General features: G+C 40.2%; 1 protein-coding gene across 2 annotated transcripts in view; it reads right to left on the bottom strand.

The window, feature by feature from the left end:
- The window catches only part of LOC137162471 (MAM and LDL-receptor class A domain-containing protein 1-like), a 320,533-nt gene that overhangs the window by 40,526 nt on the left and 262,989 nt on the right, over positions 1-17,018 (bottom strand). For both annotated transcript variants that reach the window (XM_067562330.1, XM_067562331.1), the window contains 2 exons: positions 12,930-13,055; positions 10,291-10,357 (listed from right to left, as the gene is read on the bottom strand). In XM_067562330.1, the coding sequence (XP_067418431.1) occupies positions 10,291-10,357; positions 12,930-13,055 (193 nt within the window). The remainder of the gene's footprint in view (positions 1-10,290; positions 10,358-12,929; positions 13,056-17,018) is intronic.

The following is a 17,018-nucleotide window of genomic DNA, read 5'->3' as shown; positions in this document are numbered from 1 at the left end:
GCAAACATAGACGCTGAGATTCAGCACAGAATCCATTGTGCCAGGCTTGCCTTTGGTAAACTGTCCTGCTGGTTTTCAACAGCCACGATATCAGAATGCATGCTAAACTTTTAGTTTATAAAATAGTGGTAATCCCAACTCTCCTACAGCTATGAGATTTGGGCCACCTACAAAAAACACCCAAAAAACCTAGAACGCCAACACCATAGAATCATAGGGCTGGAAGGGAACCTCGAGAAGTCATCTAGTCCAGTCCTCTGCACTCATGGCAGGACTAAGTAATATTTAGACCATCCCTGACAGATATTAGTGTAACCTGCTCTTAAAAATCTCCAATGATGGAGATTCCACAGCCTCCTTAGGCAATTTATTCCAGTGATTAACCACACTGACAGTTAGGAAGTTTTTCCTAATGTCCAACCTAAACCTCCCTCGCTGCAGTTTAAGCCCATTGCTTCTTGTCCTGTCCTCAAAGGTTAAGAAGAACAATTTTTCTCCCTCCTCCTTAGAACAACTTTTTATGTACTTGAAAGCTGTTACCACACAACTTTACAAAACAGACTCCACAACACTGATCTTAAGGAGCCACAGAACATTTGCTATTTTATATTTAGAGACAATTCTGTTTATGTTGCAAATGCAGTGTTTTCCTGTATTTACTACTCCAAACTGAACTTCTCTGCACTATATATTGTCTTCATACAAATATGCTCTTATCTTCTTCATTCCCAAAAGCCAAATCTCAATACTACCTGTCTTTTCATATTCTATTCTTCTCTGTATTTCTAAACTCAAACAAGCATTGTGCAACTGGTACATAAGTTTCATTTTCTCTAACTCACTGCGAGATCCATTCTCCTTATTACTCTTGTTTTTATGAAAATCTTTTCAACTAGACGATGGCTAATATAATGGAAAGATACCAAACTGAACTTCTCTGCACTATATATGTATCTGCGTATGGATGTCTTCATACAAATATGCTCTTATCTTCTTCATTCCCAAAAGCCAAATCTCAATACTACCTGTCTTTTCAACTATTCTATTCTTCTCTGTATTTCTAAACTCAAACAAGCATTGTGCAACTGGTACATAAGTTTCATTTTCTCTAACTCAAAACAAGACATTGCTTCTAAAGGGTTCATTTTATCCTGCTAAACGGAACTCCTAATAATGGCTAAAACGAAGCTCCTAGTCTTTCTTCTCAGATGTCTCAGTCATATTCCAGCCTCCATGCTAGTGCTAGAACCTGAGCTAAATTTCTCCAAGAAAGTGACTTCTCTGGTATAGGAGCAAACACTGCTTGAAACTCTTTCTCAGCAGTGTACCTGATGATCAAACAGTTCCTTTGTTTTTAGTTTTTAAAACCAGCTTCTGCTCCTAACCCCCTCACTCCCAGATCCAGAAAGACAATGACTATAAGATAGCTGGGATACCACTCCAATGTGAAAATTCATAATCACAAACAAATATATGTATGTGCCTGCACATAAACAAGCTTATTCACATAAATGCAGGTCCTAACCTGCAACTTGTGTACTCATTTCCAGCTGTGCAAAGAGTATGTAAACAAATCAGAATGGAAGCATTTTACATCAATTTGTGCAGGTATAAGTGACTACACAAAGTGCAAGGAAGTGCAGAATCAACACCAAAGCTTCTTCCACAGCTGTAGCTAGGTCAAAACAGCCCACACCTTGAATCAACAGTTCTCAACCTGGGGTGTGGGAACCCCTTGGGGTGGGTACCAAAGATTACAGGGGCTCCATGAGGCTTCAGTAATATTGAGGTCCTTTAACCCCCCAAGCTCTGTGCCAGGTGCAGCAGCCTCGAGCTCCGCACCAGACAGAATGAAGAAGCAGGCCCCCCAAGGGAGCAGCAGCCCCCCCCAAGGAGCAGCAGGCCCTGGCTGGAGCGGAGAAGCAGGCCCTCCAGCCCTGCACCGGCCGGGCATCCGGCCAGAGAGAAGCAACCCCACAGTAGTAAAGGTCTGGAACAGCCCTGGCCAACCTGCTAGGGCCCACCTCCATTACCCTCTGTCCATGAGAGACGGGGGCACACAGGACATGCAGTGGCGGCTGCACCAGGGAAGGCTTAGCGTCTTACTCAGGTAAAAGTAATTTATTATTATTTATGTAACTTAGTATTATTATTATTATCACTATATGTGTTTATAGGGATTATATGTGTTTATGGCCGGTGAGGGATGGGGCGGGGAACATGTGTTTTACCTAGTGTTAACTAGTGTGGGTTTCACTCAGAAAGGTTGGAAACCACTGTCTTGGATTGTCTATCAGGCCAATAATGCTTTTGAAGAGAAGTGTCTCTCTTGTGCTGAAGATCAGTTTGACAGCTTTTTTTGCAAACACCATGTGAAAAAGTAGCGGAAATATATAGTTCAGGCATATCTCTCCCCCCCCCACCCCTCCACCCCAGGGAGGTGTCCAATCACAAAGTGAAATTATTTTTTTAAATGTAATTGATGAGAAACCTGCTGGGAGAAATTTATATTTCTGATTCCTTGTTGGTTTAAAGTTATAAGGCCTCCTGCTCTAATGTAAGCACTGAGCAACTGACTGAGAACAGCTTTCAACATCGGTCTCAAAGAGTTGTAGCTTCTTTCAGAGTAGTTCAGGTGAATTCAGCAGGAAAAAAGTCAGTTTACAATTTGAGTGCAACTCTTATTGTGGCCATATAAAAAGTTAGTGAGCTATACATTAAGTATCACTGTGATACATGGAGATTCCACCTGAACAATGTCTCTTATTAATGAATTTGCCCATGCAACAACAGCTCCCAAATCTTGTTTACTGTAAAAATTAAGTCCCAGATGTTTTAAAATGGCCTTTATTTTTTAGGACAAAATTTTGTATTTACAAATAACTGTGCCTACATTTTTGCACCTCTAATTATTGTGGATGCCAACATGAGCATTCATGCATTGCTACCTGCAGTGCAAGATGTATTTTTCACTTTGACTTTTCCTTAATAAGCCATAAAGGGTGGAACTCGTAGAGACAGAAGCAAATTTATTTACAGCAATTATTGGCAACAATTTTTCATTTTGTTTACTGTAACGTATCTAGTTATGGTCATAAACATAATACAGTACATAACACATTTGTTTATATTGAGATTATAACTAATTAAAATAATAATTAAATGATTAGACATTTAAAATAGCATTTTTCATCAAAGGATCTTAAAATGGCTTACAAAGACGGGTACAGTAAGTTTTATCCCCATTTGATGGATGTGGACACTGAGGTATAAGGAAATTAAGAGGTTCACCTGAAGTCACTGGTGGGTGAGTCATTGATGGAGCTGGGAATCAAACCTAGATCTCCTTATTCCCACTCTTGTAGTTTTAAAAAAATAGACAATAATGCTTCTAACAGGGGAGATGCTGATTTCTGTATAACCTACACTTGGTTGTTTTTCCTGCTACATGCCCACCCATGCTTTCAGCATGCATGTTATACCCACTTATACAACATTTATGTAACCCTCAAACATTGAACCATTGTGTGTAAATACAAGTCAGCTTTGGACAGCCACTTATGTTAGCAAGTGTTTATATATTGGCTTTTATTTAGTACCAAAAATCCAATGTATTATGGCATCAGAACTCTTGGTGGGATTCTAGGGTTTCTAAGTACAAATTCCTGCCCTATTACAGGATTTAGAATTTGAGAGACCAGATCAAACACAGAGAAAAGGTCTAACTACTAAAAAGTTCCACTTTTGTCTTTTCATGCAATACTGCTAAACACTGTTATGCTACAGGCAATAAGCCACTTGGATTGTGCATTAAAACAGATTATTTATGTCAGTAATATTTGTGTCTCTTAAGAGTGATGAGTAAAAATTTGAGGCCAGCTAGCATTTCTAAGAAGAAATAGTTAAAAGTCTCTTCTGAATCAATTATAACCCTGTAATCTCAGTTCCCCTCTGTACAATAAAAAGAAAAAGGCATCTTTCTTATTTCAATCTAGTAAAACAAAATCAAACCCTGATTTCAATATCCTGGGTAAAACCAACATTTTCTGAGACACAGGTACAAATATAATCTCAATTAATTATCTGTGTATAATGTTTCCTTGAAATTATAATCTCTATCGCGCAATTGGCTAGATTTTACATATTCAGTATAATTGAAAAACTGTTTAACGAAGATATATTTCTAACACATTTGTTTAACTACAGGGCAGGGGATGTAATTACATTTTCTACTTAACAATAGACTCTTCTTACAATTCCAGCACTAATAAAAGCATGCCTTTTGTTCTCTTTTATAGTGGGCAGATGTAGTTGATCCTAAATTTGGTGTACTATATACCCAGTGTCTGCTCTCAATAGAGGGAAGAGAAAGTAGTGGATTGAATTTATTAAATGTGAGCAGTGGTATGTATTAAATGTGAATGTACCGTACTGTAAATTCTGTTTTGCTAGTATTAGAGTTAAAACTGTATATAATCAATCTGATGAGAAAATTTTCTCTTGCCCCCAGCTTTCATTTTGACACTTTCCCAGTTTTCTAGACTTTCCCATGCTTTCCCACTTCAGTAGAGTATGAGCCACACATTTTCAGTGTGCGCATGTTATCGTCAACATTTCTGTGCAAAATTTCCCATGAAAGTGGTCTGATTTGAGGCCTAATTTTAAAGCAAGTGAAACACACAATTGTACATGCATTTTGCATACACAATTATGTATTTAATTTGCATATGTAATTAACAAGATTGTGCAGGTCACCGTGCAAGCAAATAATTACGGTCAGCATTGCACACAGTTACCTGATTTGCATGTACAACCACGGTAATCAGTAAATTAGGCATTCAGTTGCACATCCACTACAGACAGGAACTTAATCAGGTCAAGTAGGAATGTGGGGGCACAGGAGTCACATGCACACTAAAACAAGCCCTAGCTCAGGATTCACACACAAGTCAGTTGACTTACATACAGGTCAGGTGCAAATAGTACAGCCCCATCAAAGCTGCAATCTACCATTGTTCCACGTTTAATTGTGAATCTGGCTGGAGACCACTACGTCAATATAGGCCCTGCAGTGTCATCCTTAATTTCTCCCTTAATTAAAGTTACTACTTTTTATGATTTATAAACTAATTAATTTACATTCAGCAACATGAACTGAATGGCAGGATCCACATTTGCCAACACTGTGCTCCAGACATCAAACAGATACTGAAAACTGATTGAGACTTGTGCCTACTACAGGATTTTTTCTACCTTGTCTTCCTATTATCCCCACGATAGAGATTGAAGTACTAAAAATAAACCTTCAGATTCCTAGCAACCTTTTGGCTGAAGTTATCGAAGGGATGCAGCAACTGTAGTTTGATACTCTAATGCCTGGTCTTCACTGGCAATGGAGGTCAAAGTAACATCACTTACGTCGACCCCCTAAAGTATGCGTCTCCACTGGCATGTAAGTTCCACCTATCTAAATTGTGGTAAAAGTTGACAATAAAACCACCTCTGCAAGTGGTGTAGCGCTGAAGTGGAATTCCATGGGACGCATTTGAGTCTGTGTAGGCAGAGTGAAATGTAAATCGATGCCATTGGCCTCTGGGAGGTATCCCATAATGCTCTGTTGTGACCACTCTGGATATTCGCATTCTGCTGTAATGTGGCCACGTAAACAGGAAATAGCTCCTCCCCTTAAGCCCCGGGAAATTTTGAATGACCATTTCCAGTTTGGACAGCATGGAGACAGTTTTGTAGCTGACCCTTGGCGACTGCATGGCCCAAACATGCTCCAGCATGGAGTCGACCAGAGGTCTTGGATCTCATCTGTCTGTGGGGCGAAGAGTCTGTTCTGGCTCAGCTCTGAGCCAGCAAAAGAAATTTAGATATCTACGAGAAGATATCTTGCGGCATGTTGGAGAAGGGGCACAACAGGGACATGCAACAGTGCTGCATTAAGATCAAAGAGCTGAGGCAGGCTTATCAGAAAACTAGGGAAAATAACAGCTGTTCTGGCTCCTCGCCCAAAACATGCCGTTTTTATGAGGAGCTGCGTTCAGTTCTCAGTGGGGACCCCACCACTGTGCCACCATGCAGCATCCATACTTCCTAAGAATACCAGTCCAGAAGGAATGAGGAGGATTCTGTGGATGAAGAGGATGAGGAAAGCAGGGTGTAGGAGATCAGGGTATCCATTCTCCCTGACAGCCAGGACCTGTTTGTTACCCCAGATCAGCCCTGCCACACACAGGACAGCGGGACTGATCGAGATGCTGGGGAAGGCACATCTGGTGATTGTATAGGGCAAATCTAATTTTTGCAGTTATGTCCCCAGTCCAGCTTCTTAAAAGGAGTTTGTGTTTTTGAGGGGATGGGCTTGCTGGGTGTTGCCAAATTTCAGTGGAAAGTTACTCCCAGAACAGACTATTTCTGTACAGAGGTATGCTCTGGGAATCCTTTGTGGATATCTCAAGGAAACTTTCATGTAAGTAATCTGTAAACCTTTGCAGAAGGATTCTGTGGAGGTCAGACTTATTTCTTACGACACGGTAGGAGACTTTACCCTGCCAATCTGCTATTAAATGAACAGGCATCATCGCAGAACACAGCATAGCAGCAAGGCCTGTACCCCGATGCTTGCAGGAAATCTTCCCTTTCTGCCTTCATTACCCTCAGGAGACTGATATCACACATGGTAATCTAGGGAAGATGGCGTAAGTTTAAAATACCTGACCAATATAGTCACTCCGTATTATTTCTCTGCTGTGGCCAGTGTCCCTGTGTGCCTTCCCAGGTCAATTCCTAGTACTGGTATTGTTGCTATGGGCATTATGGGTTGGAACACTGGTTGCCCTATGTTTTCTGCTGCTACACTTCACCCGCAGCGTCCTCGAATCTGTTTTGCCCACCTCCTCCCAAACTGGTCCTTAGGATGTTACATGGGAGCCCGGTGATCCCTCTCCTTTCTCCAGTGTGGATTGGGGTGCTAATTAAACCTCTTCATAATGGATGCAAGGGCCCCTTGCTTACCATGTCTCTAACGCCAGACCAACCCATCCACTACTTACAGATTGGAATGTGGGTCTGGCTTAGCCTTGTGAACATGAAGGGGAGTTCTTTTTACATTGTAACATTTCTTTTACTACTTTGGGTCAGCTAACAATGACAACTTTGTGCCTTGCTTTTCTTACAATCTACACTTCAGCTTTCAGCCCACCTTGCAGAACTCCTGCTGAAAGACTTTCCCAGCTTAGGAAGTAGGAAAAATAAAAGCGGGATGACATATTTAGCAAACTAATGAATGGCTCCATGTTTGTTACAGAGCTCAGAGCCTGGAGGATATCCTTGTCTGAAAAAGTAGACATGGACATGGAACACAGAAGATCAGCACAGGAGCAGGAGCGTGATACGCAACAGGAGATGTTGCATATTATGAGGGATCAGTCTGACATGCTTAGGCGTCTGGTAGAGCTCCAGGAAGAGCAGTGGCAGGACAGAGTCCCTCTGCAGCCCATCCAAAATGCCCCCACTGCCTACCACTTTGTTATCAGTCCCCACCCCAAGCGCTCTAGGAGGAGACTGAGCAGGGTGCAGTATGTGCTGCATTCCACATCAGTGGAGGTGAGCAGAAAGACACGATGGCCCTTTAAGAAATGCATGCAACCACAGTTGCTTGCACAATGACACTTTACAATGTTAACTTATCCTCCTTTTCCACCATTGAAACGGATCACAAATAAAAATTTTCAGCTTTAAAAAACATCTATTTTTATTCATTCGCAGCTTGTGTGGGGAAAGAAGGGGAGGAAGCCACCAGTGCGAGGATGGGGGGATGGGAAAGAGAAAGGCACAACACAAGCATACATTACTGCGGTTCAATGCAAAACCAGTTTTTCAATCCTTACCATAGGCGAAGCGCTCCATGCTTGGCTCTGAGTGTAGCGCTGGAATCTGGCTGCTCAAAATTTGTGGCCACCCTATCAGACTCCACAGCCCAATCCTGGGGGAATTTTTCACCCTTTGTTTCACACAAATTATGGAGCACACAGCATGCAGATATAACTGATGGGATGTTCTTTTCACTGATGTCAAGCCTAGTGAGTTGACATCTCCATCTGACCTTTAAACGCTCTAATTCACATTCCACCACCATTCTGCACTTGCTGAGCATGTTATTGAAACGTTCCTTCTCGTTGTCCAGGTGCTTCATTAGCCAAGGGAGCAAGGGGTAGGCAGGATCCCCCAGAATCACTATTGGCATTTCAACATCCCCAATATTTATTTTTGGTCAGGGAAGAAAGCGTCCGCTTGCATCTTATTGAACAGACCATAGTTCCTAAAGATGCGCATGTCATGCACCTTTCCTGAGCACCCCACACTGATGTCAGTGAAACGTCCCTTGTGATTCACAAGGGCCTGCAACATCATCAAGAAGTATCCCTTCAAGTTTATGTACTCTGTGGCAAGCTGGTCAGGTGCTAGAATAGGGATATGCGTGCCACCTACTGCCCCCTCCACAGTTTGGGAACCCCATTGCAGCAAACCCATCCAGTATGTCCTGCATGTTTCCTAAAGTCACTACACTTTGTAGCAGAAGTCTATTAACGGCCCTGCACACTTGCATCACAGCAGCTCCAATGGTGGATTTACCGACTCCGAATTGATTCCTAACTGACTGGTAGCAGTCTGGGGTTGCCAGCTTCCACAGAGTGATGGCCACTCGCTTCTGCACTCTCAGAGCTGGTCTCAAGTGAGTATTCATGCACTTCAGGGCTGGGGAGAGCTCCATGAAAAGTTCAAAGAAAGTGGCCTTTCACATATGAAAGTTCTGCAGCCACTGCTCATCATCCCACACCTTCATAACAATGCGATCCCACCTGTCTGTGCTTGTTTCCCGGGACCAGATCCAGCGCTCCACGGACTGAAGATGATGTGTAACAGCCTGCAGCAAACGGGAATTGTTTTGCTCTATGGCATGTAGCAGGGTGGCCTCAGTAACATCGCTATTTTCCGTGCTGCAGCCCCTCTCTTGCCTTTGAAAAAACTGCAGGATAGGCCGTGAGGTATCTGTGATGCTCACAGTGATAGTGCAGAGCTGAGTGGGCTCCATGCCTCTCCGGCAACGACGTGCACATGGCATAGAAAAATGGCACGAAAAAGCATTTGCAGTTTTTTTGAGACAAGAAGGGAGGGGGAGGGAGGACATTGCATCATGAGAGGACAACGAGCTTCCCAAAAGCCTCTGCAGCTAGTTGCACTGTGGGATAGCTACCCACGGTGCATTGCTTTGATCGTCGACCCAAGGGTGGCAAGTGGGGACGAAAGAGTCCGACGCAAGGGGCGCGGTGTGATCATGCTCCTGCAACTTCTATAATTTGGCAGGTGAAAGTTGATTTAAAGTAAATCGACTTCACTCTGCAGTGTAGACATACCCTAAGTTTGATGATGTCAAATGGAAGGCAGATTGAAGCCCCTTTTAAAAATTAGAAACACCATGTTCTTGATTCTTCTCTTGCATTCACCCATGAGAGAGACTTAGGAAGGGGAACCAAACAGGTAAAGCCATCCTCAACTTTCACCATGATTAGAGGGCTTGATCGTTTATGCCCACTAGTGTAAGCAGCTACCCCAAAATCACTCTCCCTTAATACTGTAGACATATTAATCTACTTGTTAATACCTCTTTGGTTATCTGATGGTCCAGCTATGCTGAAAATACAGAAAATCACTGCTCATGACAAATAAAAAGTGATTGGTTTTTAGAAGTTGGGAGGCCATTCACAATTTGCTCCTCTGGTTTGCACTGCAACATTCCTAAATGCACTTAACCCTTTGTTTGATGTAAGTGGAAAAGCAGCATCTGACATATGTACAATAAGTAATGTTATGCCAGAGATACATCACAAATTAATGTGGCGCTGGGAACATGGCCTGCGTCTAATCTTTCCTGAGATACACAATATGTCTGCTGTAAACAAGGCATTATTTTTCATAACAATCTGTTCTTTTAAATGCTGATGCAATATGAGACAGAGGAAACGCTAGCGGTTGAAAAAACAGGCTGTCCTAACTGCTGCAGGACAGATGAAAGTCATGGAAAATTCTGCTTGTTAGCTAATATTCTTTTCAAAACAGCCTCATGATTTGTTGGTCTCTTATTCACTCAGCTATTGTAAATGAGAATAGTGCAAACTCACAGAGTACAAATTTACTCTTCAGAAATACATTTCCATTGGCTGTCATTTCTAACTGTAGGGAACAAAATCAACTCTTCCAAAAGAATAAGAGAGTGAACCTTACTGGCATAAAGGAACAGCTTCTTTGATGATACAAATTCCTCCGTTTTTGCAGTATCCTTCTGGACAATCTAGGAAAATATAAGTAAACAGAGATAATCAGATTAAAGAAGATGTAACAGAAATTGGTCTGTTCCTCCTGCCAATGCAAGATATTTTCCTACATCATATTTTCTACAACCTGACTTTCAGAGGTGCTGAATACCCACAGCTCCCATTTAGTATATCTGGTGTTTTGGGTGCTGAGCCTTTCTGAACACCAGCACTGTAGGCTGGTAGTTCAGTAATGTACTTGGTCACGTGCCTATCTAAGCACATTAGTATCTCCACCAACGTCAATAAGACTATTCATGTGCTTAAAGTAACCGCTGTGCTTTGCTGGATTAGGGCCCTACTGATTTCTCAGGTTGAATTTTACACGACTCTAGTAGTGGGGCTTCTGTTATTAACTGGAAATTTCAGACATTAAATATGAAGATTCCCAACACCATACAATAGAGAAAAGAGTCAGTGTAGAGCGCTGAACTTCCTAGATTGATTTAGTGCCTTTGTTTGATATTCTTAGTAGTAGTTTAAATGTAAGGATGAGATAAGAGCAGATGCTCACCATCTGCTGGGTGACCAGTCTTCTCATTAAAGATTGCTCATAGCTATATGTTCATATGGCTCAAGGAAAATCAGTCTTAACAGAGCAAGATGTTTTAGAAGAAAGATATGCCAAGGCAAATGTTGTTTCTGGCTTTTGGCACAACTTGGGCATTTGGTGGACATGAGATCAACCTAAGTTCACATATATTTTAACATTTACATATTTAATTTAATAAAATCTTCATTCACCAAAAAAGCCCCAAATAAAACAAAAACAAAACCCAAAAGTTTTGAAAGTAACAAAATATTTTTTTAACAAATGTTTGTTATTAGTTCCTTTTCCAGTTACAATGAATCTCTGTCTAGTTTTATTTACTATTTTATTACCACTGAAAATTCCCCCACATTAAGGTTCTATAATTACAGCAGAGCAGTACATACTCCTCTAAACTTTCAAAACAGTCTGCTGGAACTTATACCCATGGACATATCTATAGCAGTAAAACAATTTACGCTACTATCTCGCAACTCTAGGCACATGCATAACTTTACTTAAGTGAGCAGTCTAAACAACTAAAATGGAGTAGTCTCTGGAGTAAAGTCATGTCTGTGACTAAATTCTGCAGAATCAGAGGCAAAATTATTACTTACAGATATGAACAATGAATTCTGTGGACTTCCTTATCTGAGTAAAATTTCATGCCTGCCTAAGGCCCTGATCCTGCAAAGATTTATACATGCGCTTCACTTCACACACTGTGACTAATTCCATTGAAGTTTGCCGGATTCAGCTCTTACTGACAGAACTTCCATTAACATCAGTGGCCATGGCTCATTGCTTAGAAAATGTATCCCAAAATGACAATAGAAACCATATGGCGTGGTCTGAACGATAAGCAAGTCATTGTTCAGATAACAGAATTGTAATTTTATGAGACTGAGCAAGTTACTAAAAAACCCCTATCACCCTGATCTTGCATGGGCATGGCCACATTCCAAGACCTATGTGGTGCCTTGTTGACTACAGGATTTGAGCCATCTTCCAAAATGGGGGAAATGTTCGGCCAAATTCACTGCTGCATATATTCAGATAAAAGTAGTACTATGGGCTGTTTGCTGGAGACATAACAAAAAAAAGTATCAGATTAGTTATTCCATGCAGATACCTGCATTTCCAGGAAGACAGAGCGGGAAGCAAATTACTGAAAAGATATGCTACTTGAAAAGCAGTTGGAGGCCCTTTTTAACCACTATTTGAATTTACTGCTTTATGTTTTCCTTCTCACAATCCTCTACATTTATCTAGATACTGAATACTCCCTTGCATTTATAACATTCACTCAAAACATAAAAAATTTACCAAAGATGGATTACAATATCTATTTACCAAGCATTTTATATTAATAATATAGTAATATAAACTGTATTTCTGGTCTAAATTCTGCTCTCATATTCTTCCCCAGAAGTCAGTGCATGCTTCATATTACCATCCAGGTACAGCCATGTGGATGAGTTAAACATTTTGTATATTATAACAGAATATGTGTTATAAAGATGCTTTCTTATTAGCAGTTCCTATTTTTACTTTTACCCATCATTTTCCTGTTGTACTAAAAATATCAAGCGTTGCAATATTTTTATTAGGCTAAGATGCATTCTCTATTTCCTGTTTTAGGCCCCAGTCCTGCATGTGTATTTTGCTTAACTTTAAACACATGAGAAATTCCAGGGGCCTCCAAATGTTCAATTCACTTTATTGGGACTACTCATATAATTAAAATCAGGCACATACCTATGTGTTTGCAGGATGGAGATTTTACTATCATCTTATATATATATATACCAAGAAATACCCCACTTCTACCAATCAAAATGTTTTCATTCTTTGTTCCACTATACTTTCCATAATAACAACATAATGGCTCAAATTCATCCATGGTGTAATCTGACTGAGTTTCAGCAGGATGAATTCAGTCAATTTTGTGCACCATCTGCACGCTAAATAAAAAAATATATATTTCTGTTGAAAGGATATTTTGATGTGAAACTGACTACCTGAACAGCTGGATTCATCAAGACTGAAATCAAAGCAGTCTGCTAGCCCATCACAGCGCTGGGAGACTGGAATACATGTATTAGTTGATGCACACAACAATGAACCATTGAAGCAGTCCTTTGTGGCTGGAACAAAGTAACAAGATGACATAGTCAGAGACATTTCCTTTACTCACTGATAAAACACTACTGGAAAACTATAGCAGTTTATTTGTGTTGGAGTACATAAACATGTATCAGCATTTCCATTATAAACTTCCATTTTCAGAGGTGTACAACTTAGACAGTTAAAAAGGACAGCTTAGGTTGCCGAATCATGTTAAAATGCTAGGGGGGGCTACAGTTGATATGTTGTTAGTGGAGTAAGGTGCAATGCTCAATGGAAATCCACAGTGAGATGTCAAAAAAAATAATCAACCTGCCTAGATAACTCAGTTATAAAAATAATTTAATTAATTTTTAAACATAGAACAGAATTTTGCTGTAAATATAGTCCCATTTTGTTGCTAGAAGCTAAATACTCTATATGGTTGATGTAATAAAAGGGGAGAAAGGATACATTAAAAATCTAAACCTATGGACTTTTGTCATGCTGCAGCATTCAGTTATATTCTCTAAACTGTCTAAAGGAATTATAGAGGGGAAATCTTGACAGAATCACATAAGCCTCCAGGTAATTCATTATGGCATCAATGATCTATAGGATGTACCCAGTGGCTCTGCATTCTCTCCCAGAATCTAACAACTTTTTGTCACTTTGAGAAACATTCTAGCTAATGAAATGTTCTGTTGCACTGCCCCTGAGCCATTATTTCTGAACATCTTGGTTTAAGGGACTGTGAGCTAAATTCTTCTCTTCATTACACTTGCGTAAACCTGGAGTAACACTCTATTTTCACATTAGTTAGACATATCACCGGGGTACTGAGCAGAATTGGCCCGGATTTTAGATTTATAACAAGCACGAGGGAATTCAGGAATATTTTAAGGAGTCTAAATTACTGTATTACACAGAGCCAAGAGAAAATGCTGAATATAAAATAATGCACTTCACCCTTGCAATTCAAACATCACATCAGATCCTGCTAACTCTTGCTAATGCAGGCAGTATCTCAGACAACAAGTAGACTCCTATCAGCAAAGATTTTCAGGATCAGGCCCATAAATCTAACACACTGACAATTTACAAAGGACTATAAATATATACAAAATTACTAGTCACTTTAGGAAATCTTGGCCAGCTTTCCTCCTTTTCAATTCATCATATGGATCATGTAACTTGTGTCATTACCAGTTTGAGCATTTAGCTGCAGTAAGCACTAATTGCATGCAAAAATTGCATACAGCCCTGAGAATTTGACATTTTAAAAAGTCAAGCCTTTAACCTCAGCAATTTCACTTATATCCCTTAGACCTTTTATATCTGATTTTTCTTACACACCTATTTTAAAGATACTCCAGGTAAGGATACACATAGTATTGCTTATGTTGTTTAATGCATACCATGATAAACACTGGAACCCTGTACCTGGCCTACATTTAAGCGGGGCTCAGCACAGTCTGTGTTGGGGAGACAAATGTGGCCACTTCTATTTTCAATCTTGGGACTGGCTGTCCACTAGACTGATACCATAGGGTAAAAAAGAGACGTCTTTGGGCTGCTACTCTACTTTGTGCTGCCTGTCATTAGATCCAAGGACTGTTTCACTAACTGGGGATTTCTGGGGCAGAGAGATGCCCTGGACATGCCCTTTTCTCCCTACTTGACCACTTCCCCACCTCCTTGCACTGGGTAGGGTGGTGAAAAATTTGTTTGAGTGGCTCCTTCCAAAGAGTGGATTTGCTTCATGACTGCATTGCACCACTGCAGTGGGTATTAAGAAACGCAATGTGGCTGAGCTAACAATGCAACAGTAACTAAGTTTTAGAATTTTCTGAATTTTAACATTGATATTTCTACTTTAACATTGCATTAATGCTTTGGACACAATCAATACACTCTGTCATTCACACAACTATAATGTGCTCCAGCAGAGTTGTAATCTACTGTCGTGAGAGACCACCATGTATTTTAAACACAGATGCCGAATCCATATGATGCAAATGGGCACAAATACTCAAATTTGCACCCACAATTAATTCTGCAGGTGCAAATTAAGCCTGTAGAAAAGGAAGTAAGATCACACCCTTTTTGAAAATGTCCAATTTTAACATTTAGTATGTCTTTGGAAGTTTATAGGTGCACATCACAGATCCATTTTATTTCACTGTAAAGAACTGAGAAATCATTTCTTATTCATTACTGTTAGCACTTAAGTCAGATTCTGTTGGGGCATGTGGAAAATAATGTATATACCCCACGGGCCTTTATATGTTGATTTTATACCCTTTCCATTTTAGATTATGCAATTTACAAAAAAAAAAAAAAAAAAAGTGGTGAGATAAAGAACCCTTTACTAAATTGGGAGTGAGAGAAGGTCTAGCTAAGCAGAGCATTTGTAAAGGCAACATAACTTCAGTTGTAAAGAGCAGCAAGGAATAAAATCCACCGTATTAATAGGTATAATACAACATTAACACAACACTGCACAAGCAAATTGTTCAATGACCTCTGCAGGATCCCTCTTTCTTCATACATCCTTAAATCATACATGGCAACATTTTTGTGGTGGTAATGGTGGTTATAGAAGAGATGTGACTAATGCATTTTTGTTTGTTTTTCTTTGCTATGGCCTCTTTCAGGATTTATACTTTATCTCTACAGAACACATTTTGCCAACCTGTCTTCATCCTGGGAGATGATGTTATCACTTGATACAATCTAGGACTCTGAAACAGGATGAGCAGTTTGTGGTTTTCTGTTCATACACACAGGTAAATGAAATTGTAAGGGAAATGGTGCACATGAAATTAAAGGAGACCTCTCCTACTGTTCTTTTAGGGCCTGATCCAATGCCTACTGAAATTGATGGGAGTCTTTCCATCGACTTCAGTGCTTTGGGTGAAGTCTTTAAAAAGAGTAGCAAAGAAAATTCAATTAAAGAGACAGAACTATGGTTGCTTATTGGACAGTGGTGGAGCAGAAAAAAATATTTATTATTGTTAAAAATGATCTAAGCTAAAAGAATTACCCTGCTAGTCATCAAACCTTAACTGTTCTCTGCTGTGTTCATATATGCTTAGGAAGAAAAATTCAAATTTTGATTTCACAAAATCTTCTAAGAAAATAGCATCTGATCTGTATTATAATTATATTAGATACAGAGTGTGATTACTAGCACAGCACTCTATTATTTTACAGAACACACAAAAATTCCAATAAAGTAAACTGAGTTTGTAAGGTAGGTGTTCCCTTTTCCCCTGTCTGATTTTCCTCTGCTGACAAATGTTCATGGTATCTGACATGTCGAAAGTAGACAGCAAGAGAAGATGAATGCTGCAAAGCCTTCATGGCATAGCAACAGTAAAGAGAAAAATGTCTGCACAGTATTAACCACCCTGCAGTTCAGTTCCAAAGCATCACCAACCAGCAGCTCAATCATGATCTTGAGAGAGGGAATGTCAGCTGCTGCTGGCAGTGTTATATTGTTAGCTACCATCTTGTAGGGACAAAACTATAAAATGTTTGGAGTAGGGATGTGATAATAGGTTTGAGTAAGTTTCCCACTCATCTAAAATTCTTGGGTTTAAGATCTCTGAATGGAGTTGTTTGTGCTTTGAATTATTTTGCCTCCCTCCCAAGGTGTGGCTTTAGGATTGAAGGGTCCTGAAGTAATATTTCAAGAGCATTGGAACTAGTGGGAGACGTGTTCCTAAATGCACACAGTTGGCCTGGTGGACTGGAGTTAACATCTGAGGACATAATGAGATAATCTAGAAAAGGTAGGGGACAGGCCGATGGCAAATGGAGGGGGCTGAGAATTGAAAGCAGGGATTTTTGACACAGCAAGACCTCAGAGCCGTTGAAGTAGGTAGAGGTCTAAAGGCAGAAACCTCCTGGAGCATGTGCTTTCATTGATTCAATTTTAGAATTTTCCACAAACACACAGCTCAATTTTCAGCTTAGATTCACAGGAAAATTCTGCCACA

This window comes from Emydura macquarii, unplaced genomic scaffold (assembly GCF_026122565.2).
Source record: "Emydura macquarii macquarii isolate MOO-44397 ecotype Brisbane River unplaced genomic scaffold, CSIRO-AGI_Emac_v2 contig_2422, whole genome shotgun sequence".
Classification (NCBI taxonomy): domain Eukaryota; kingdom Metazoa; phylum Chordata; order Testudines; family Chelidae; genus Emydura; species Emydura macquarii.
Note: the sequence above shows the minus strand (reverse complement) of the source record. Positions and strands in the feature narration are given on the sequence as shown.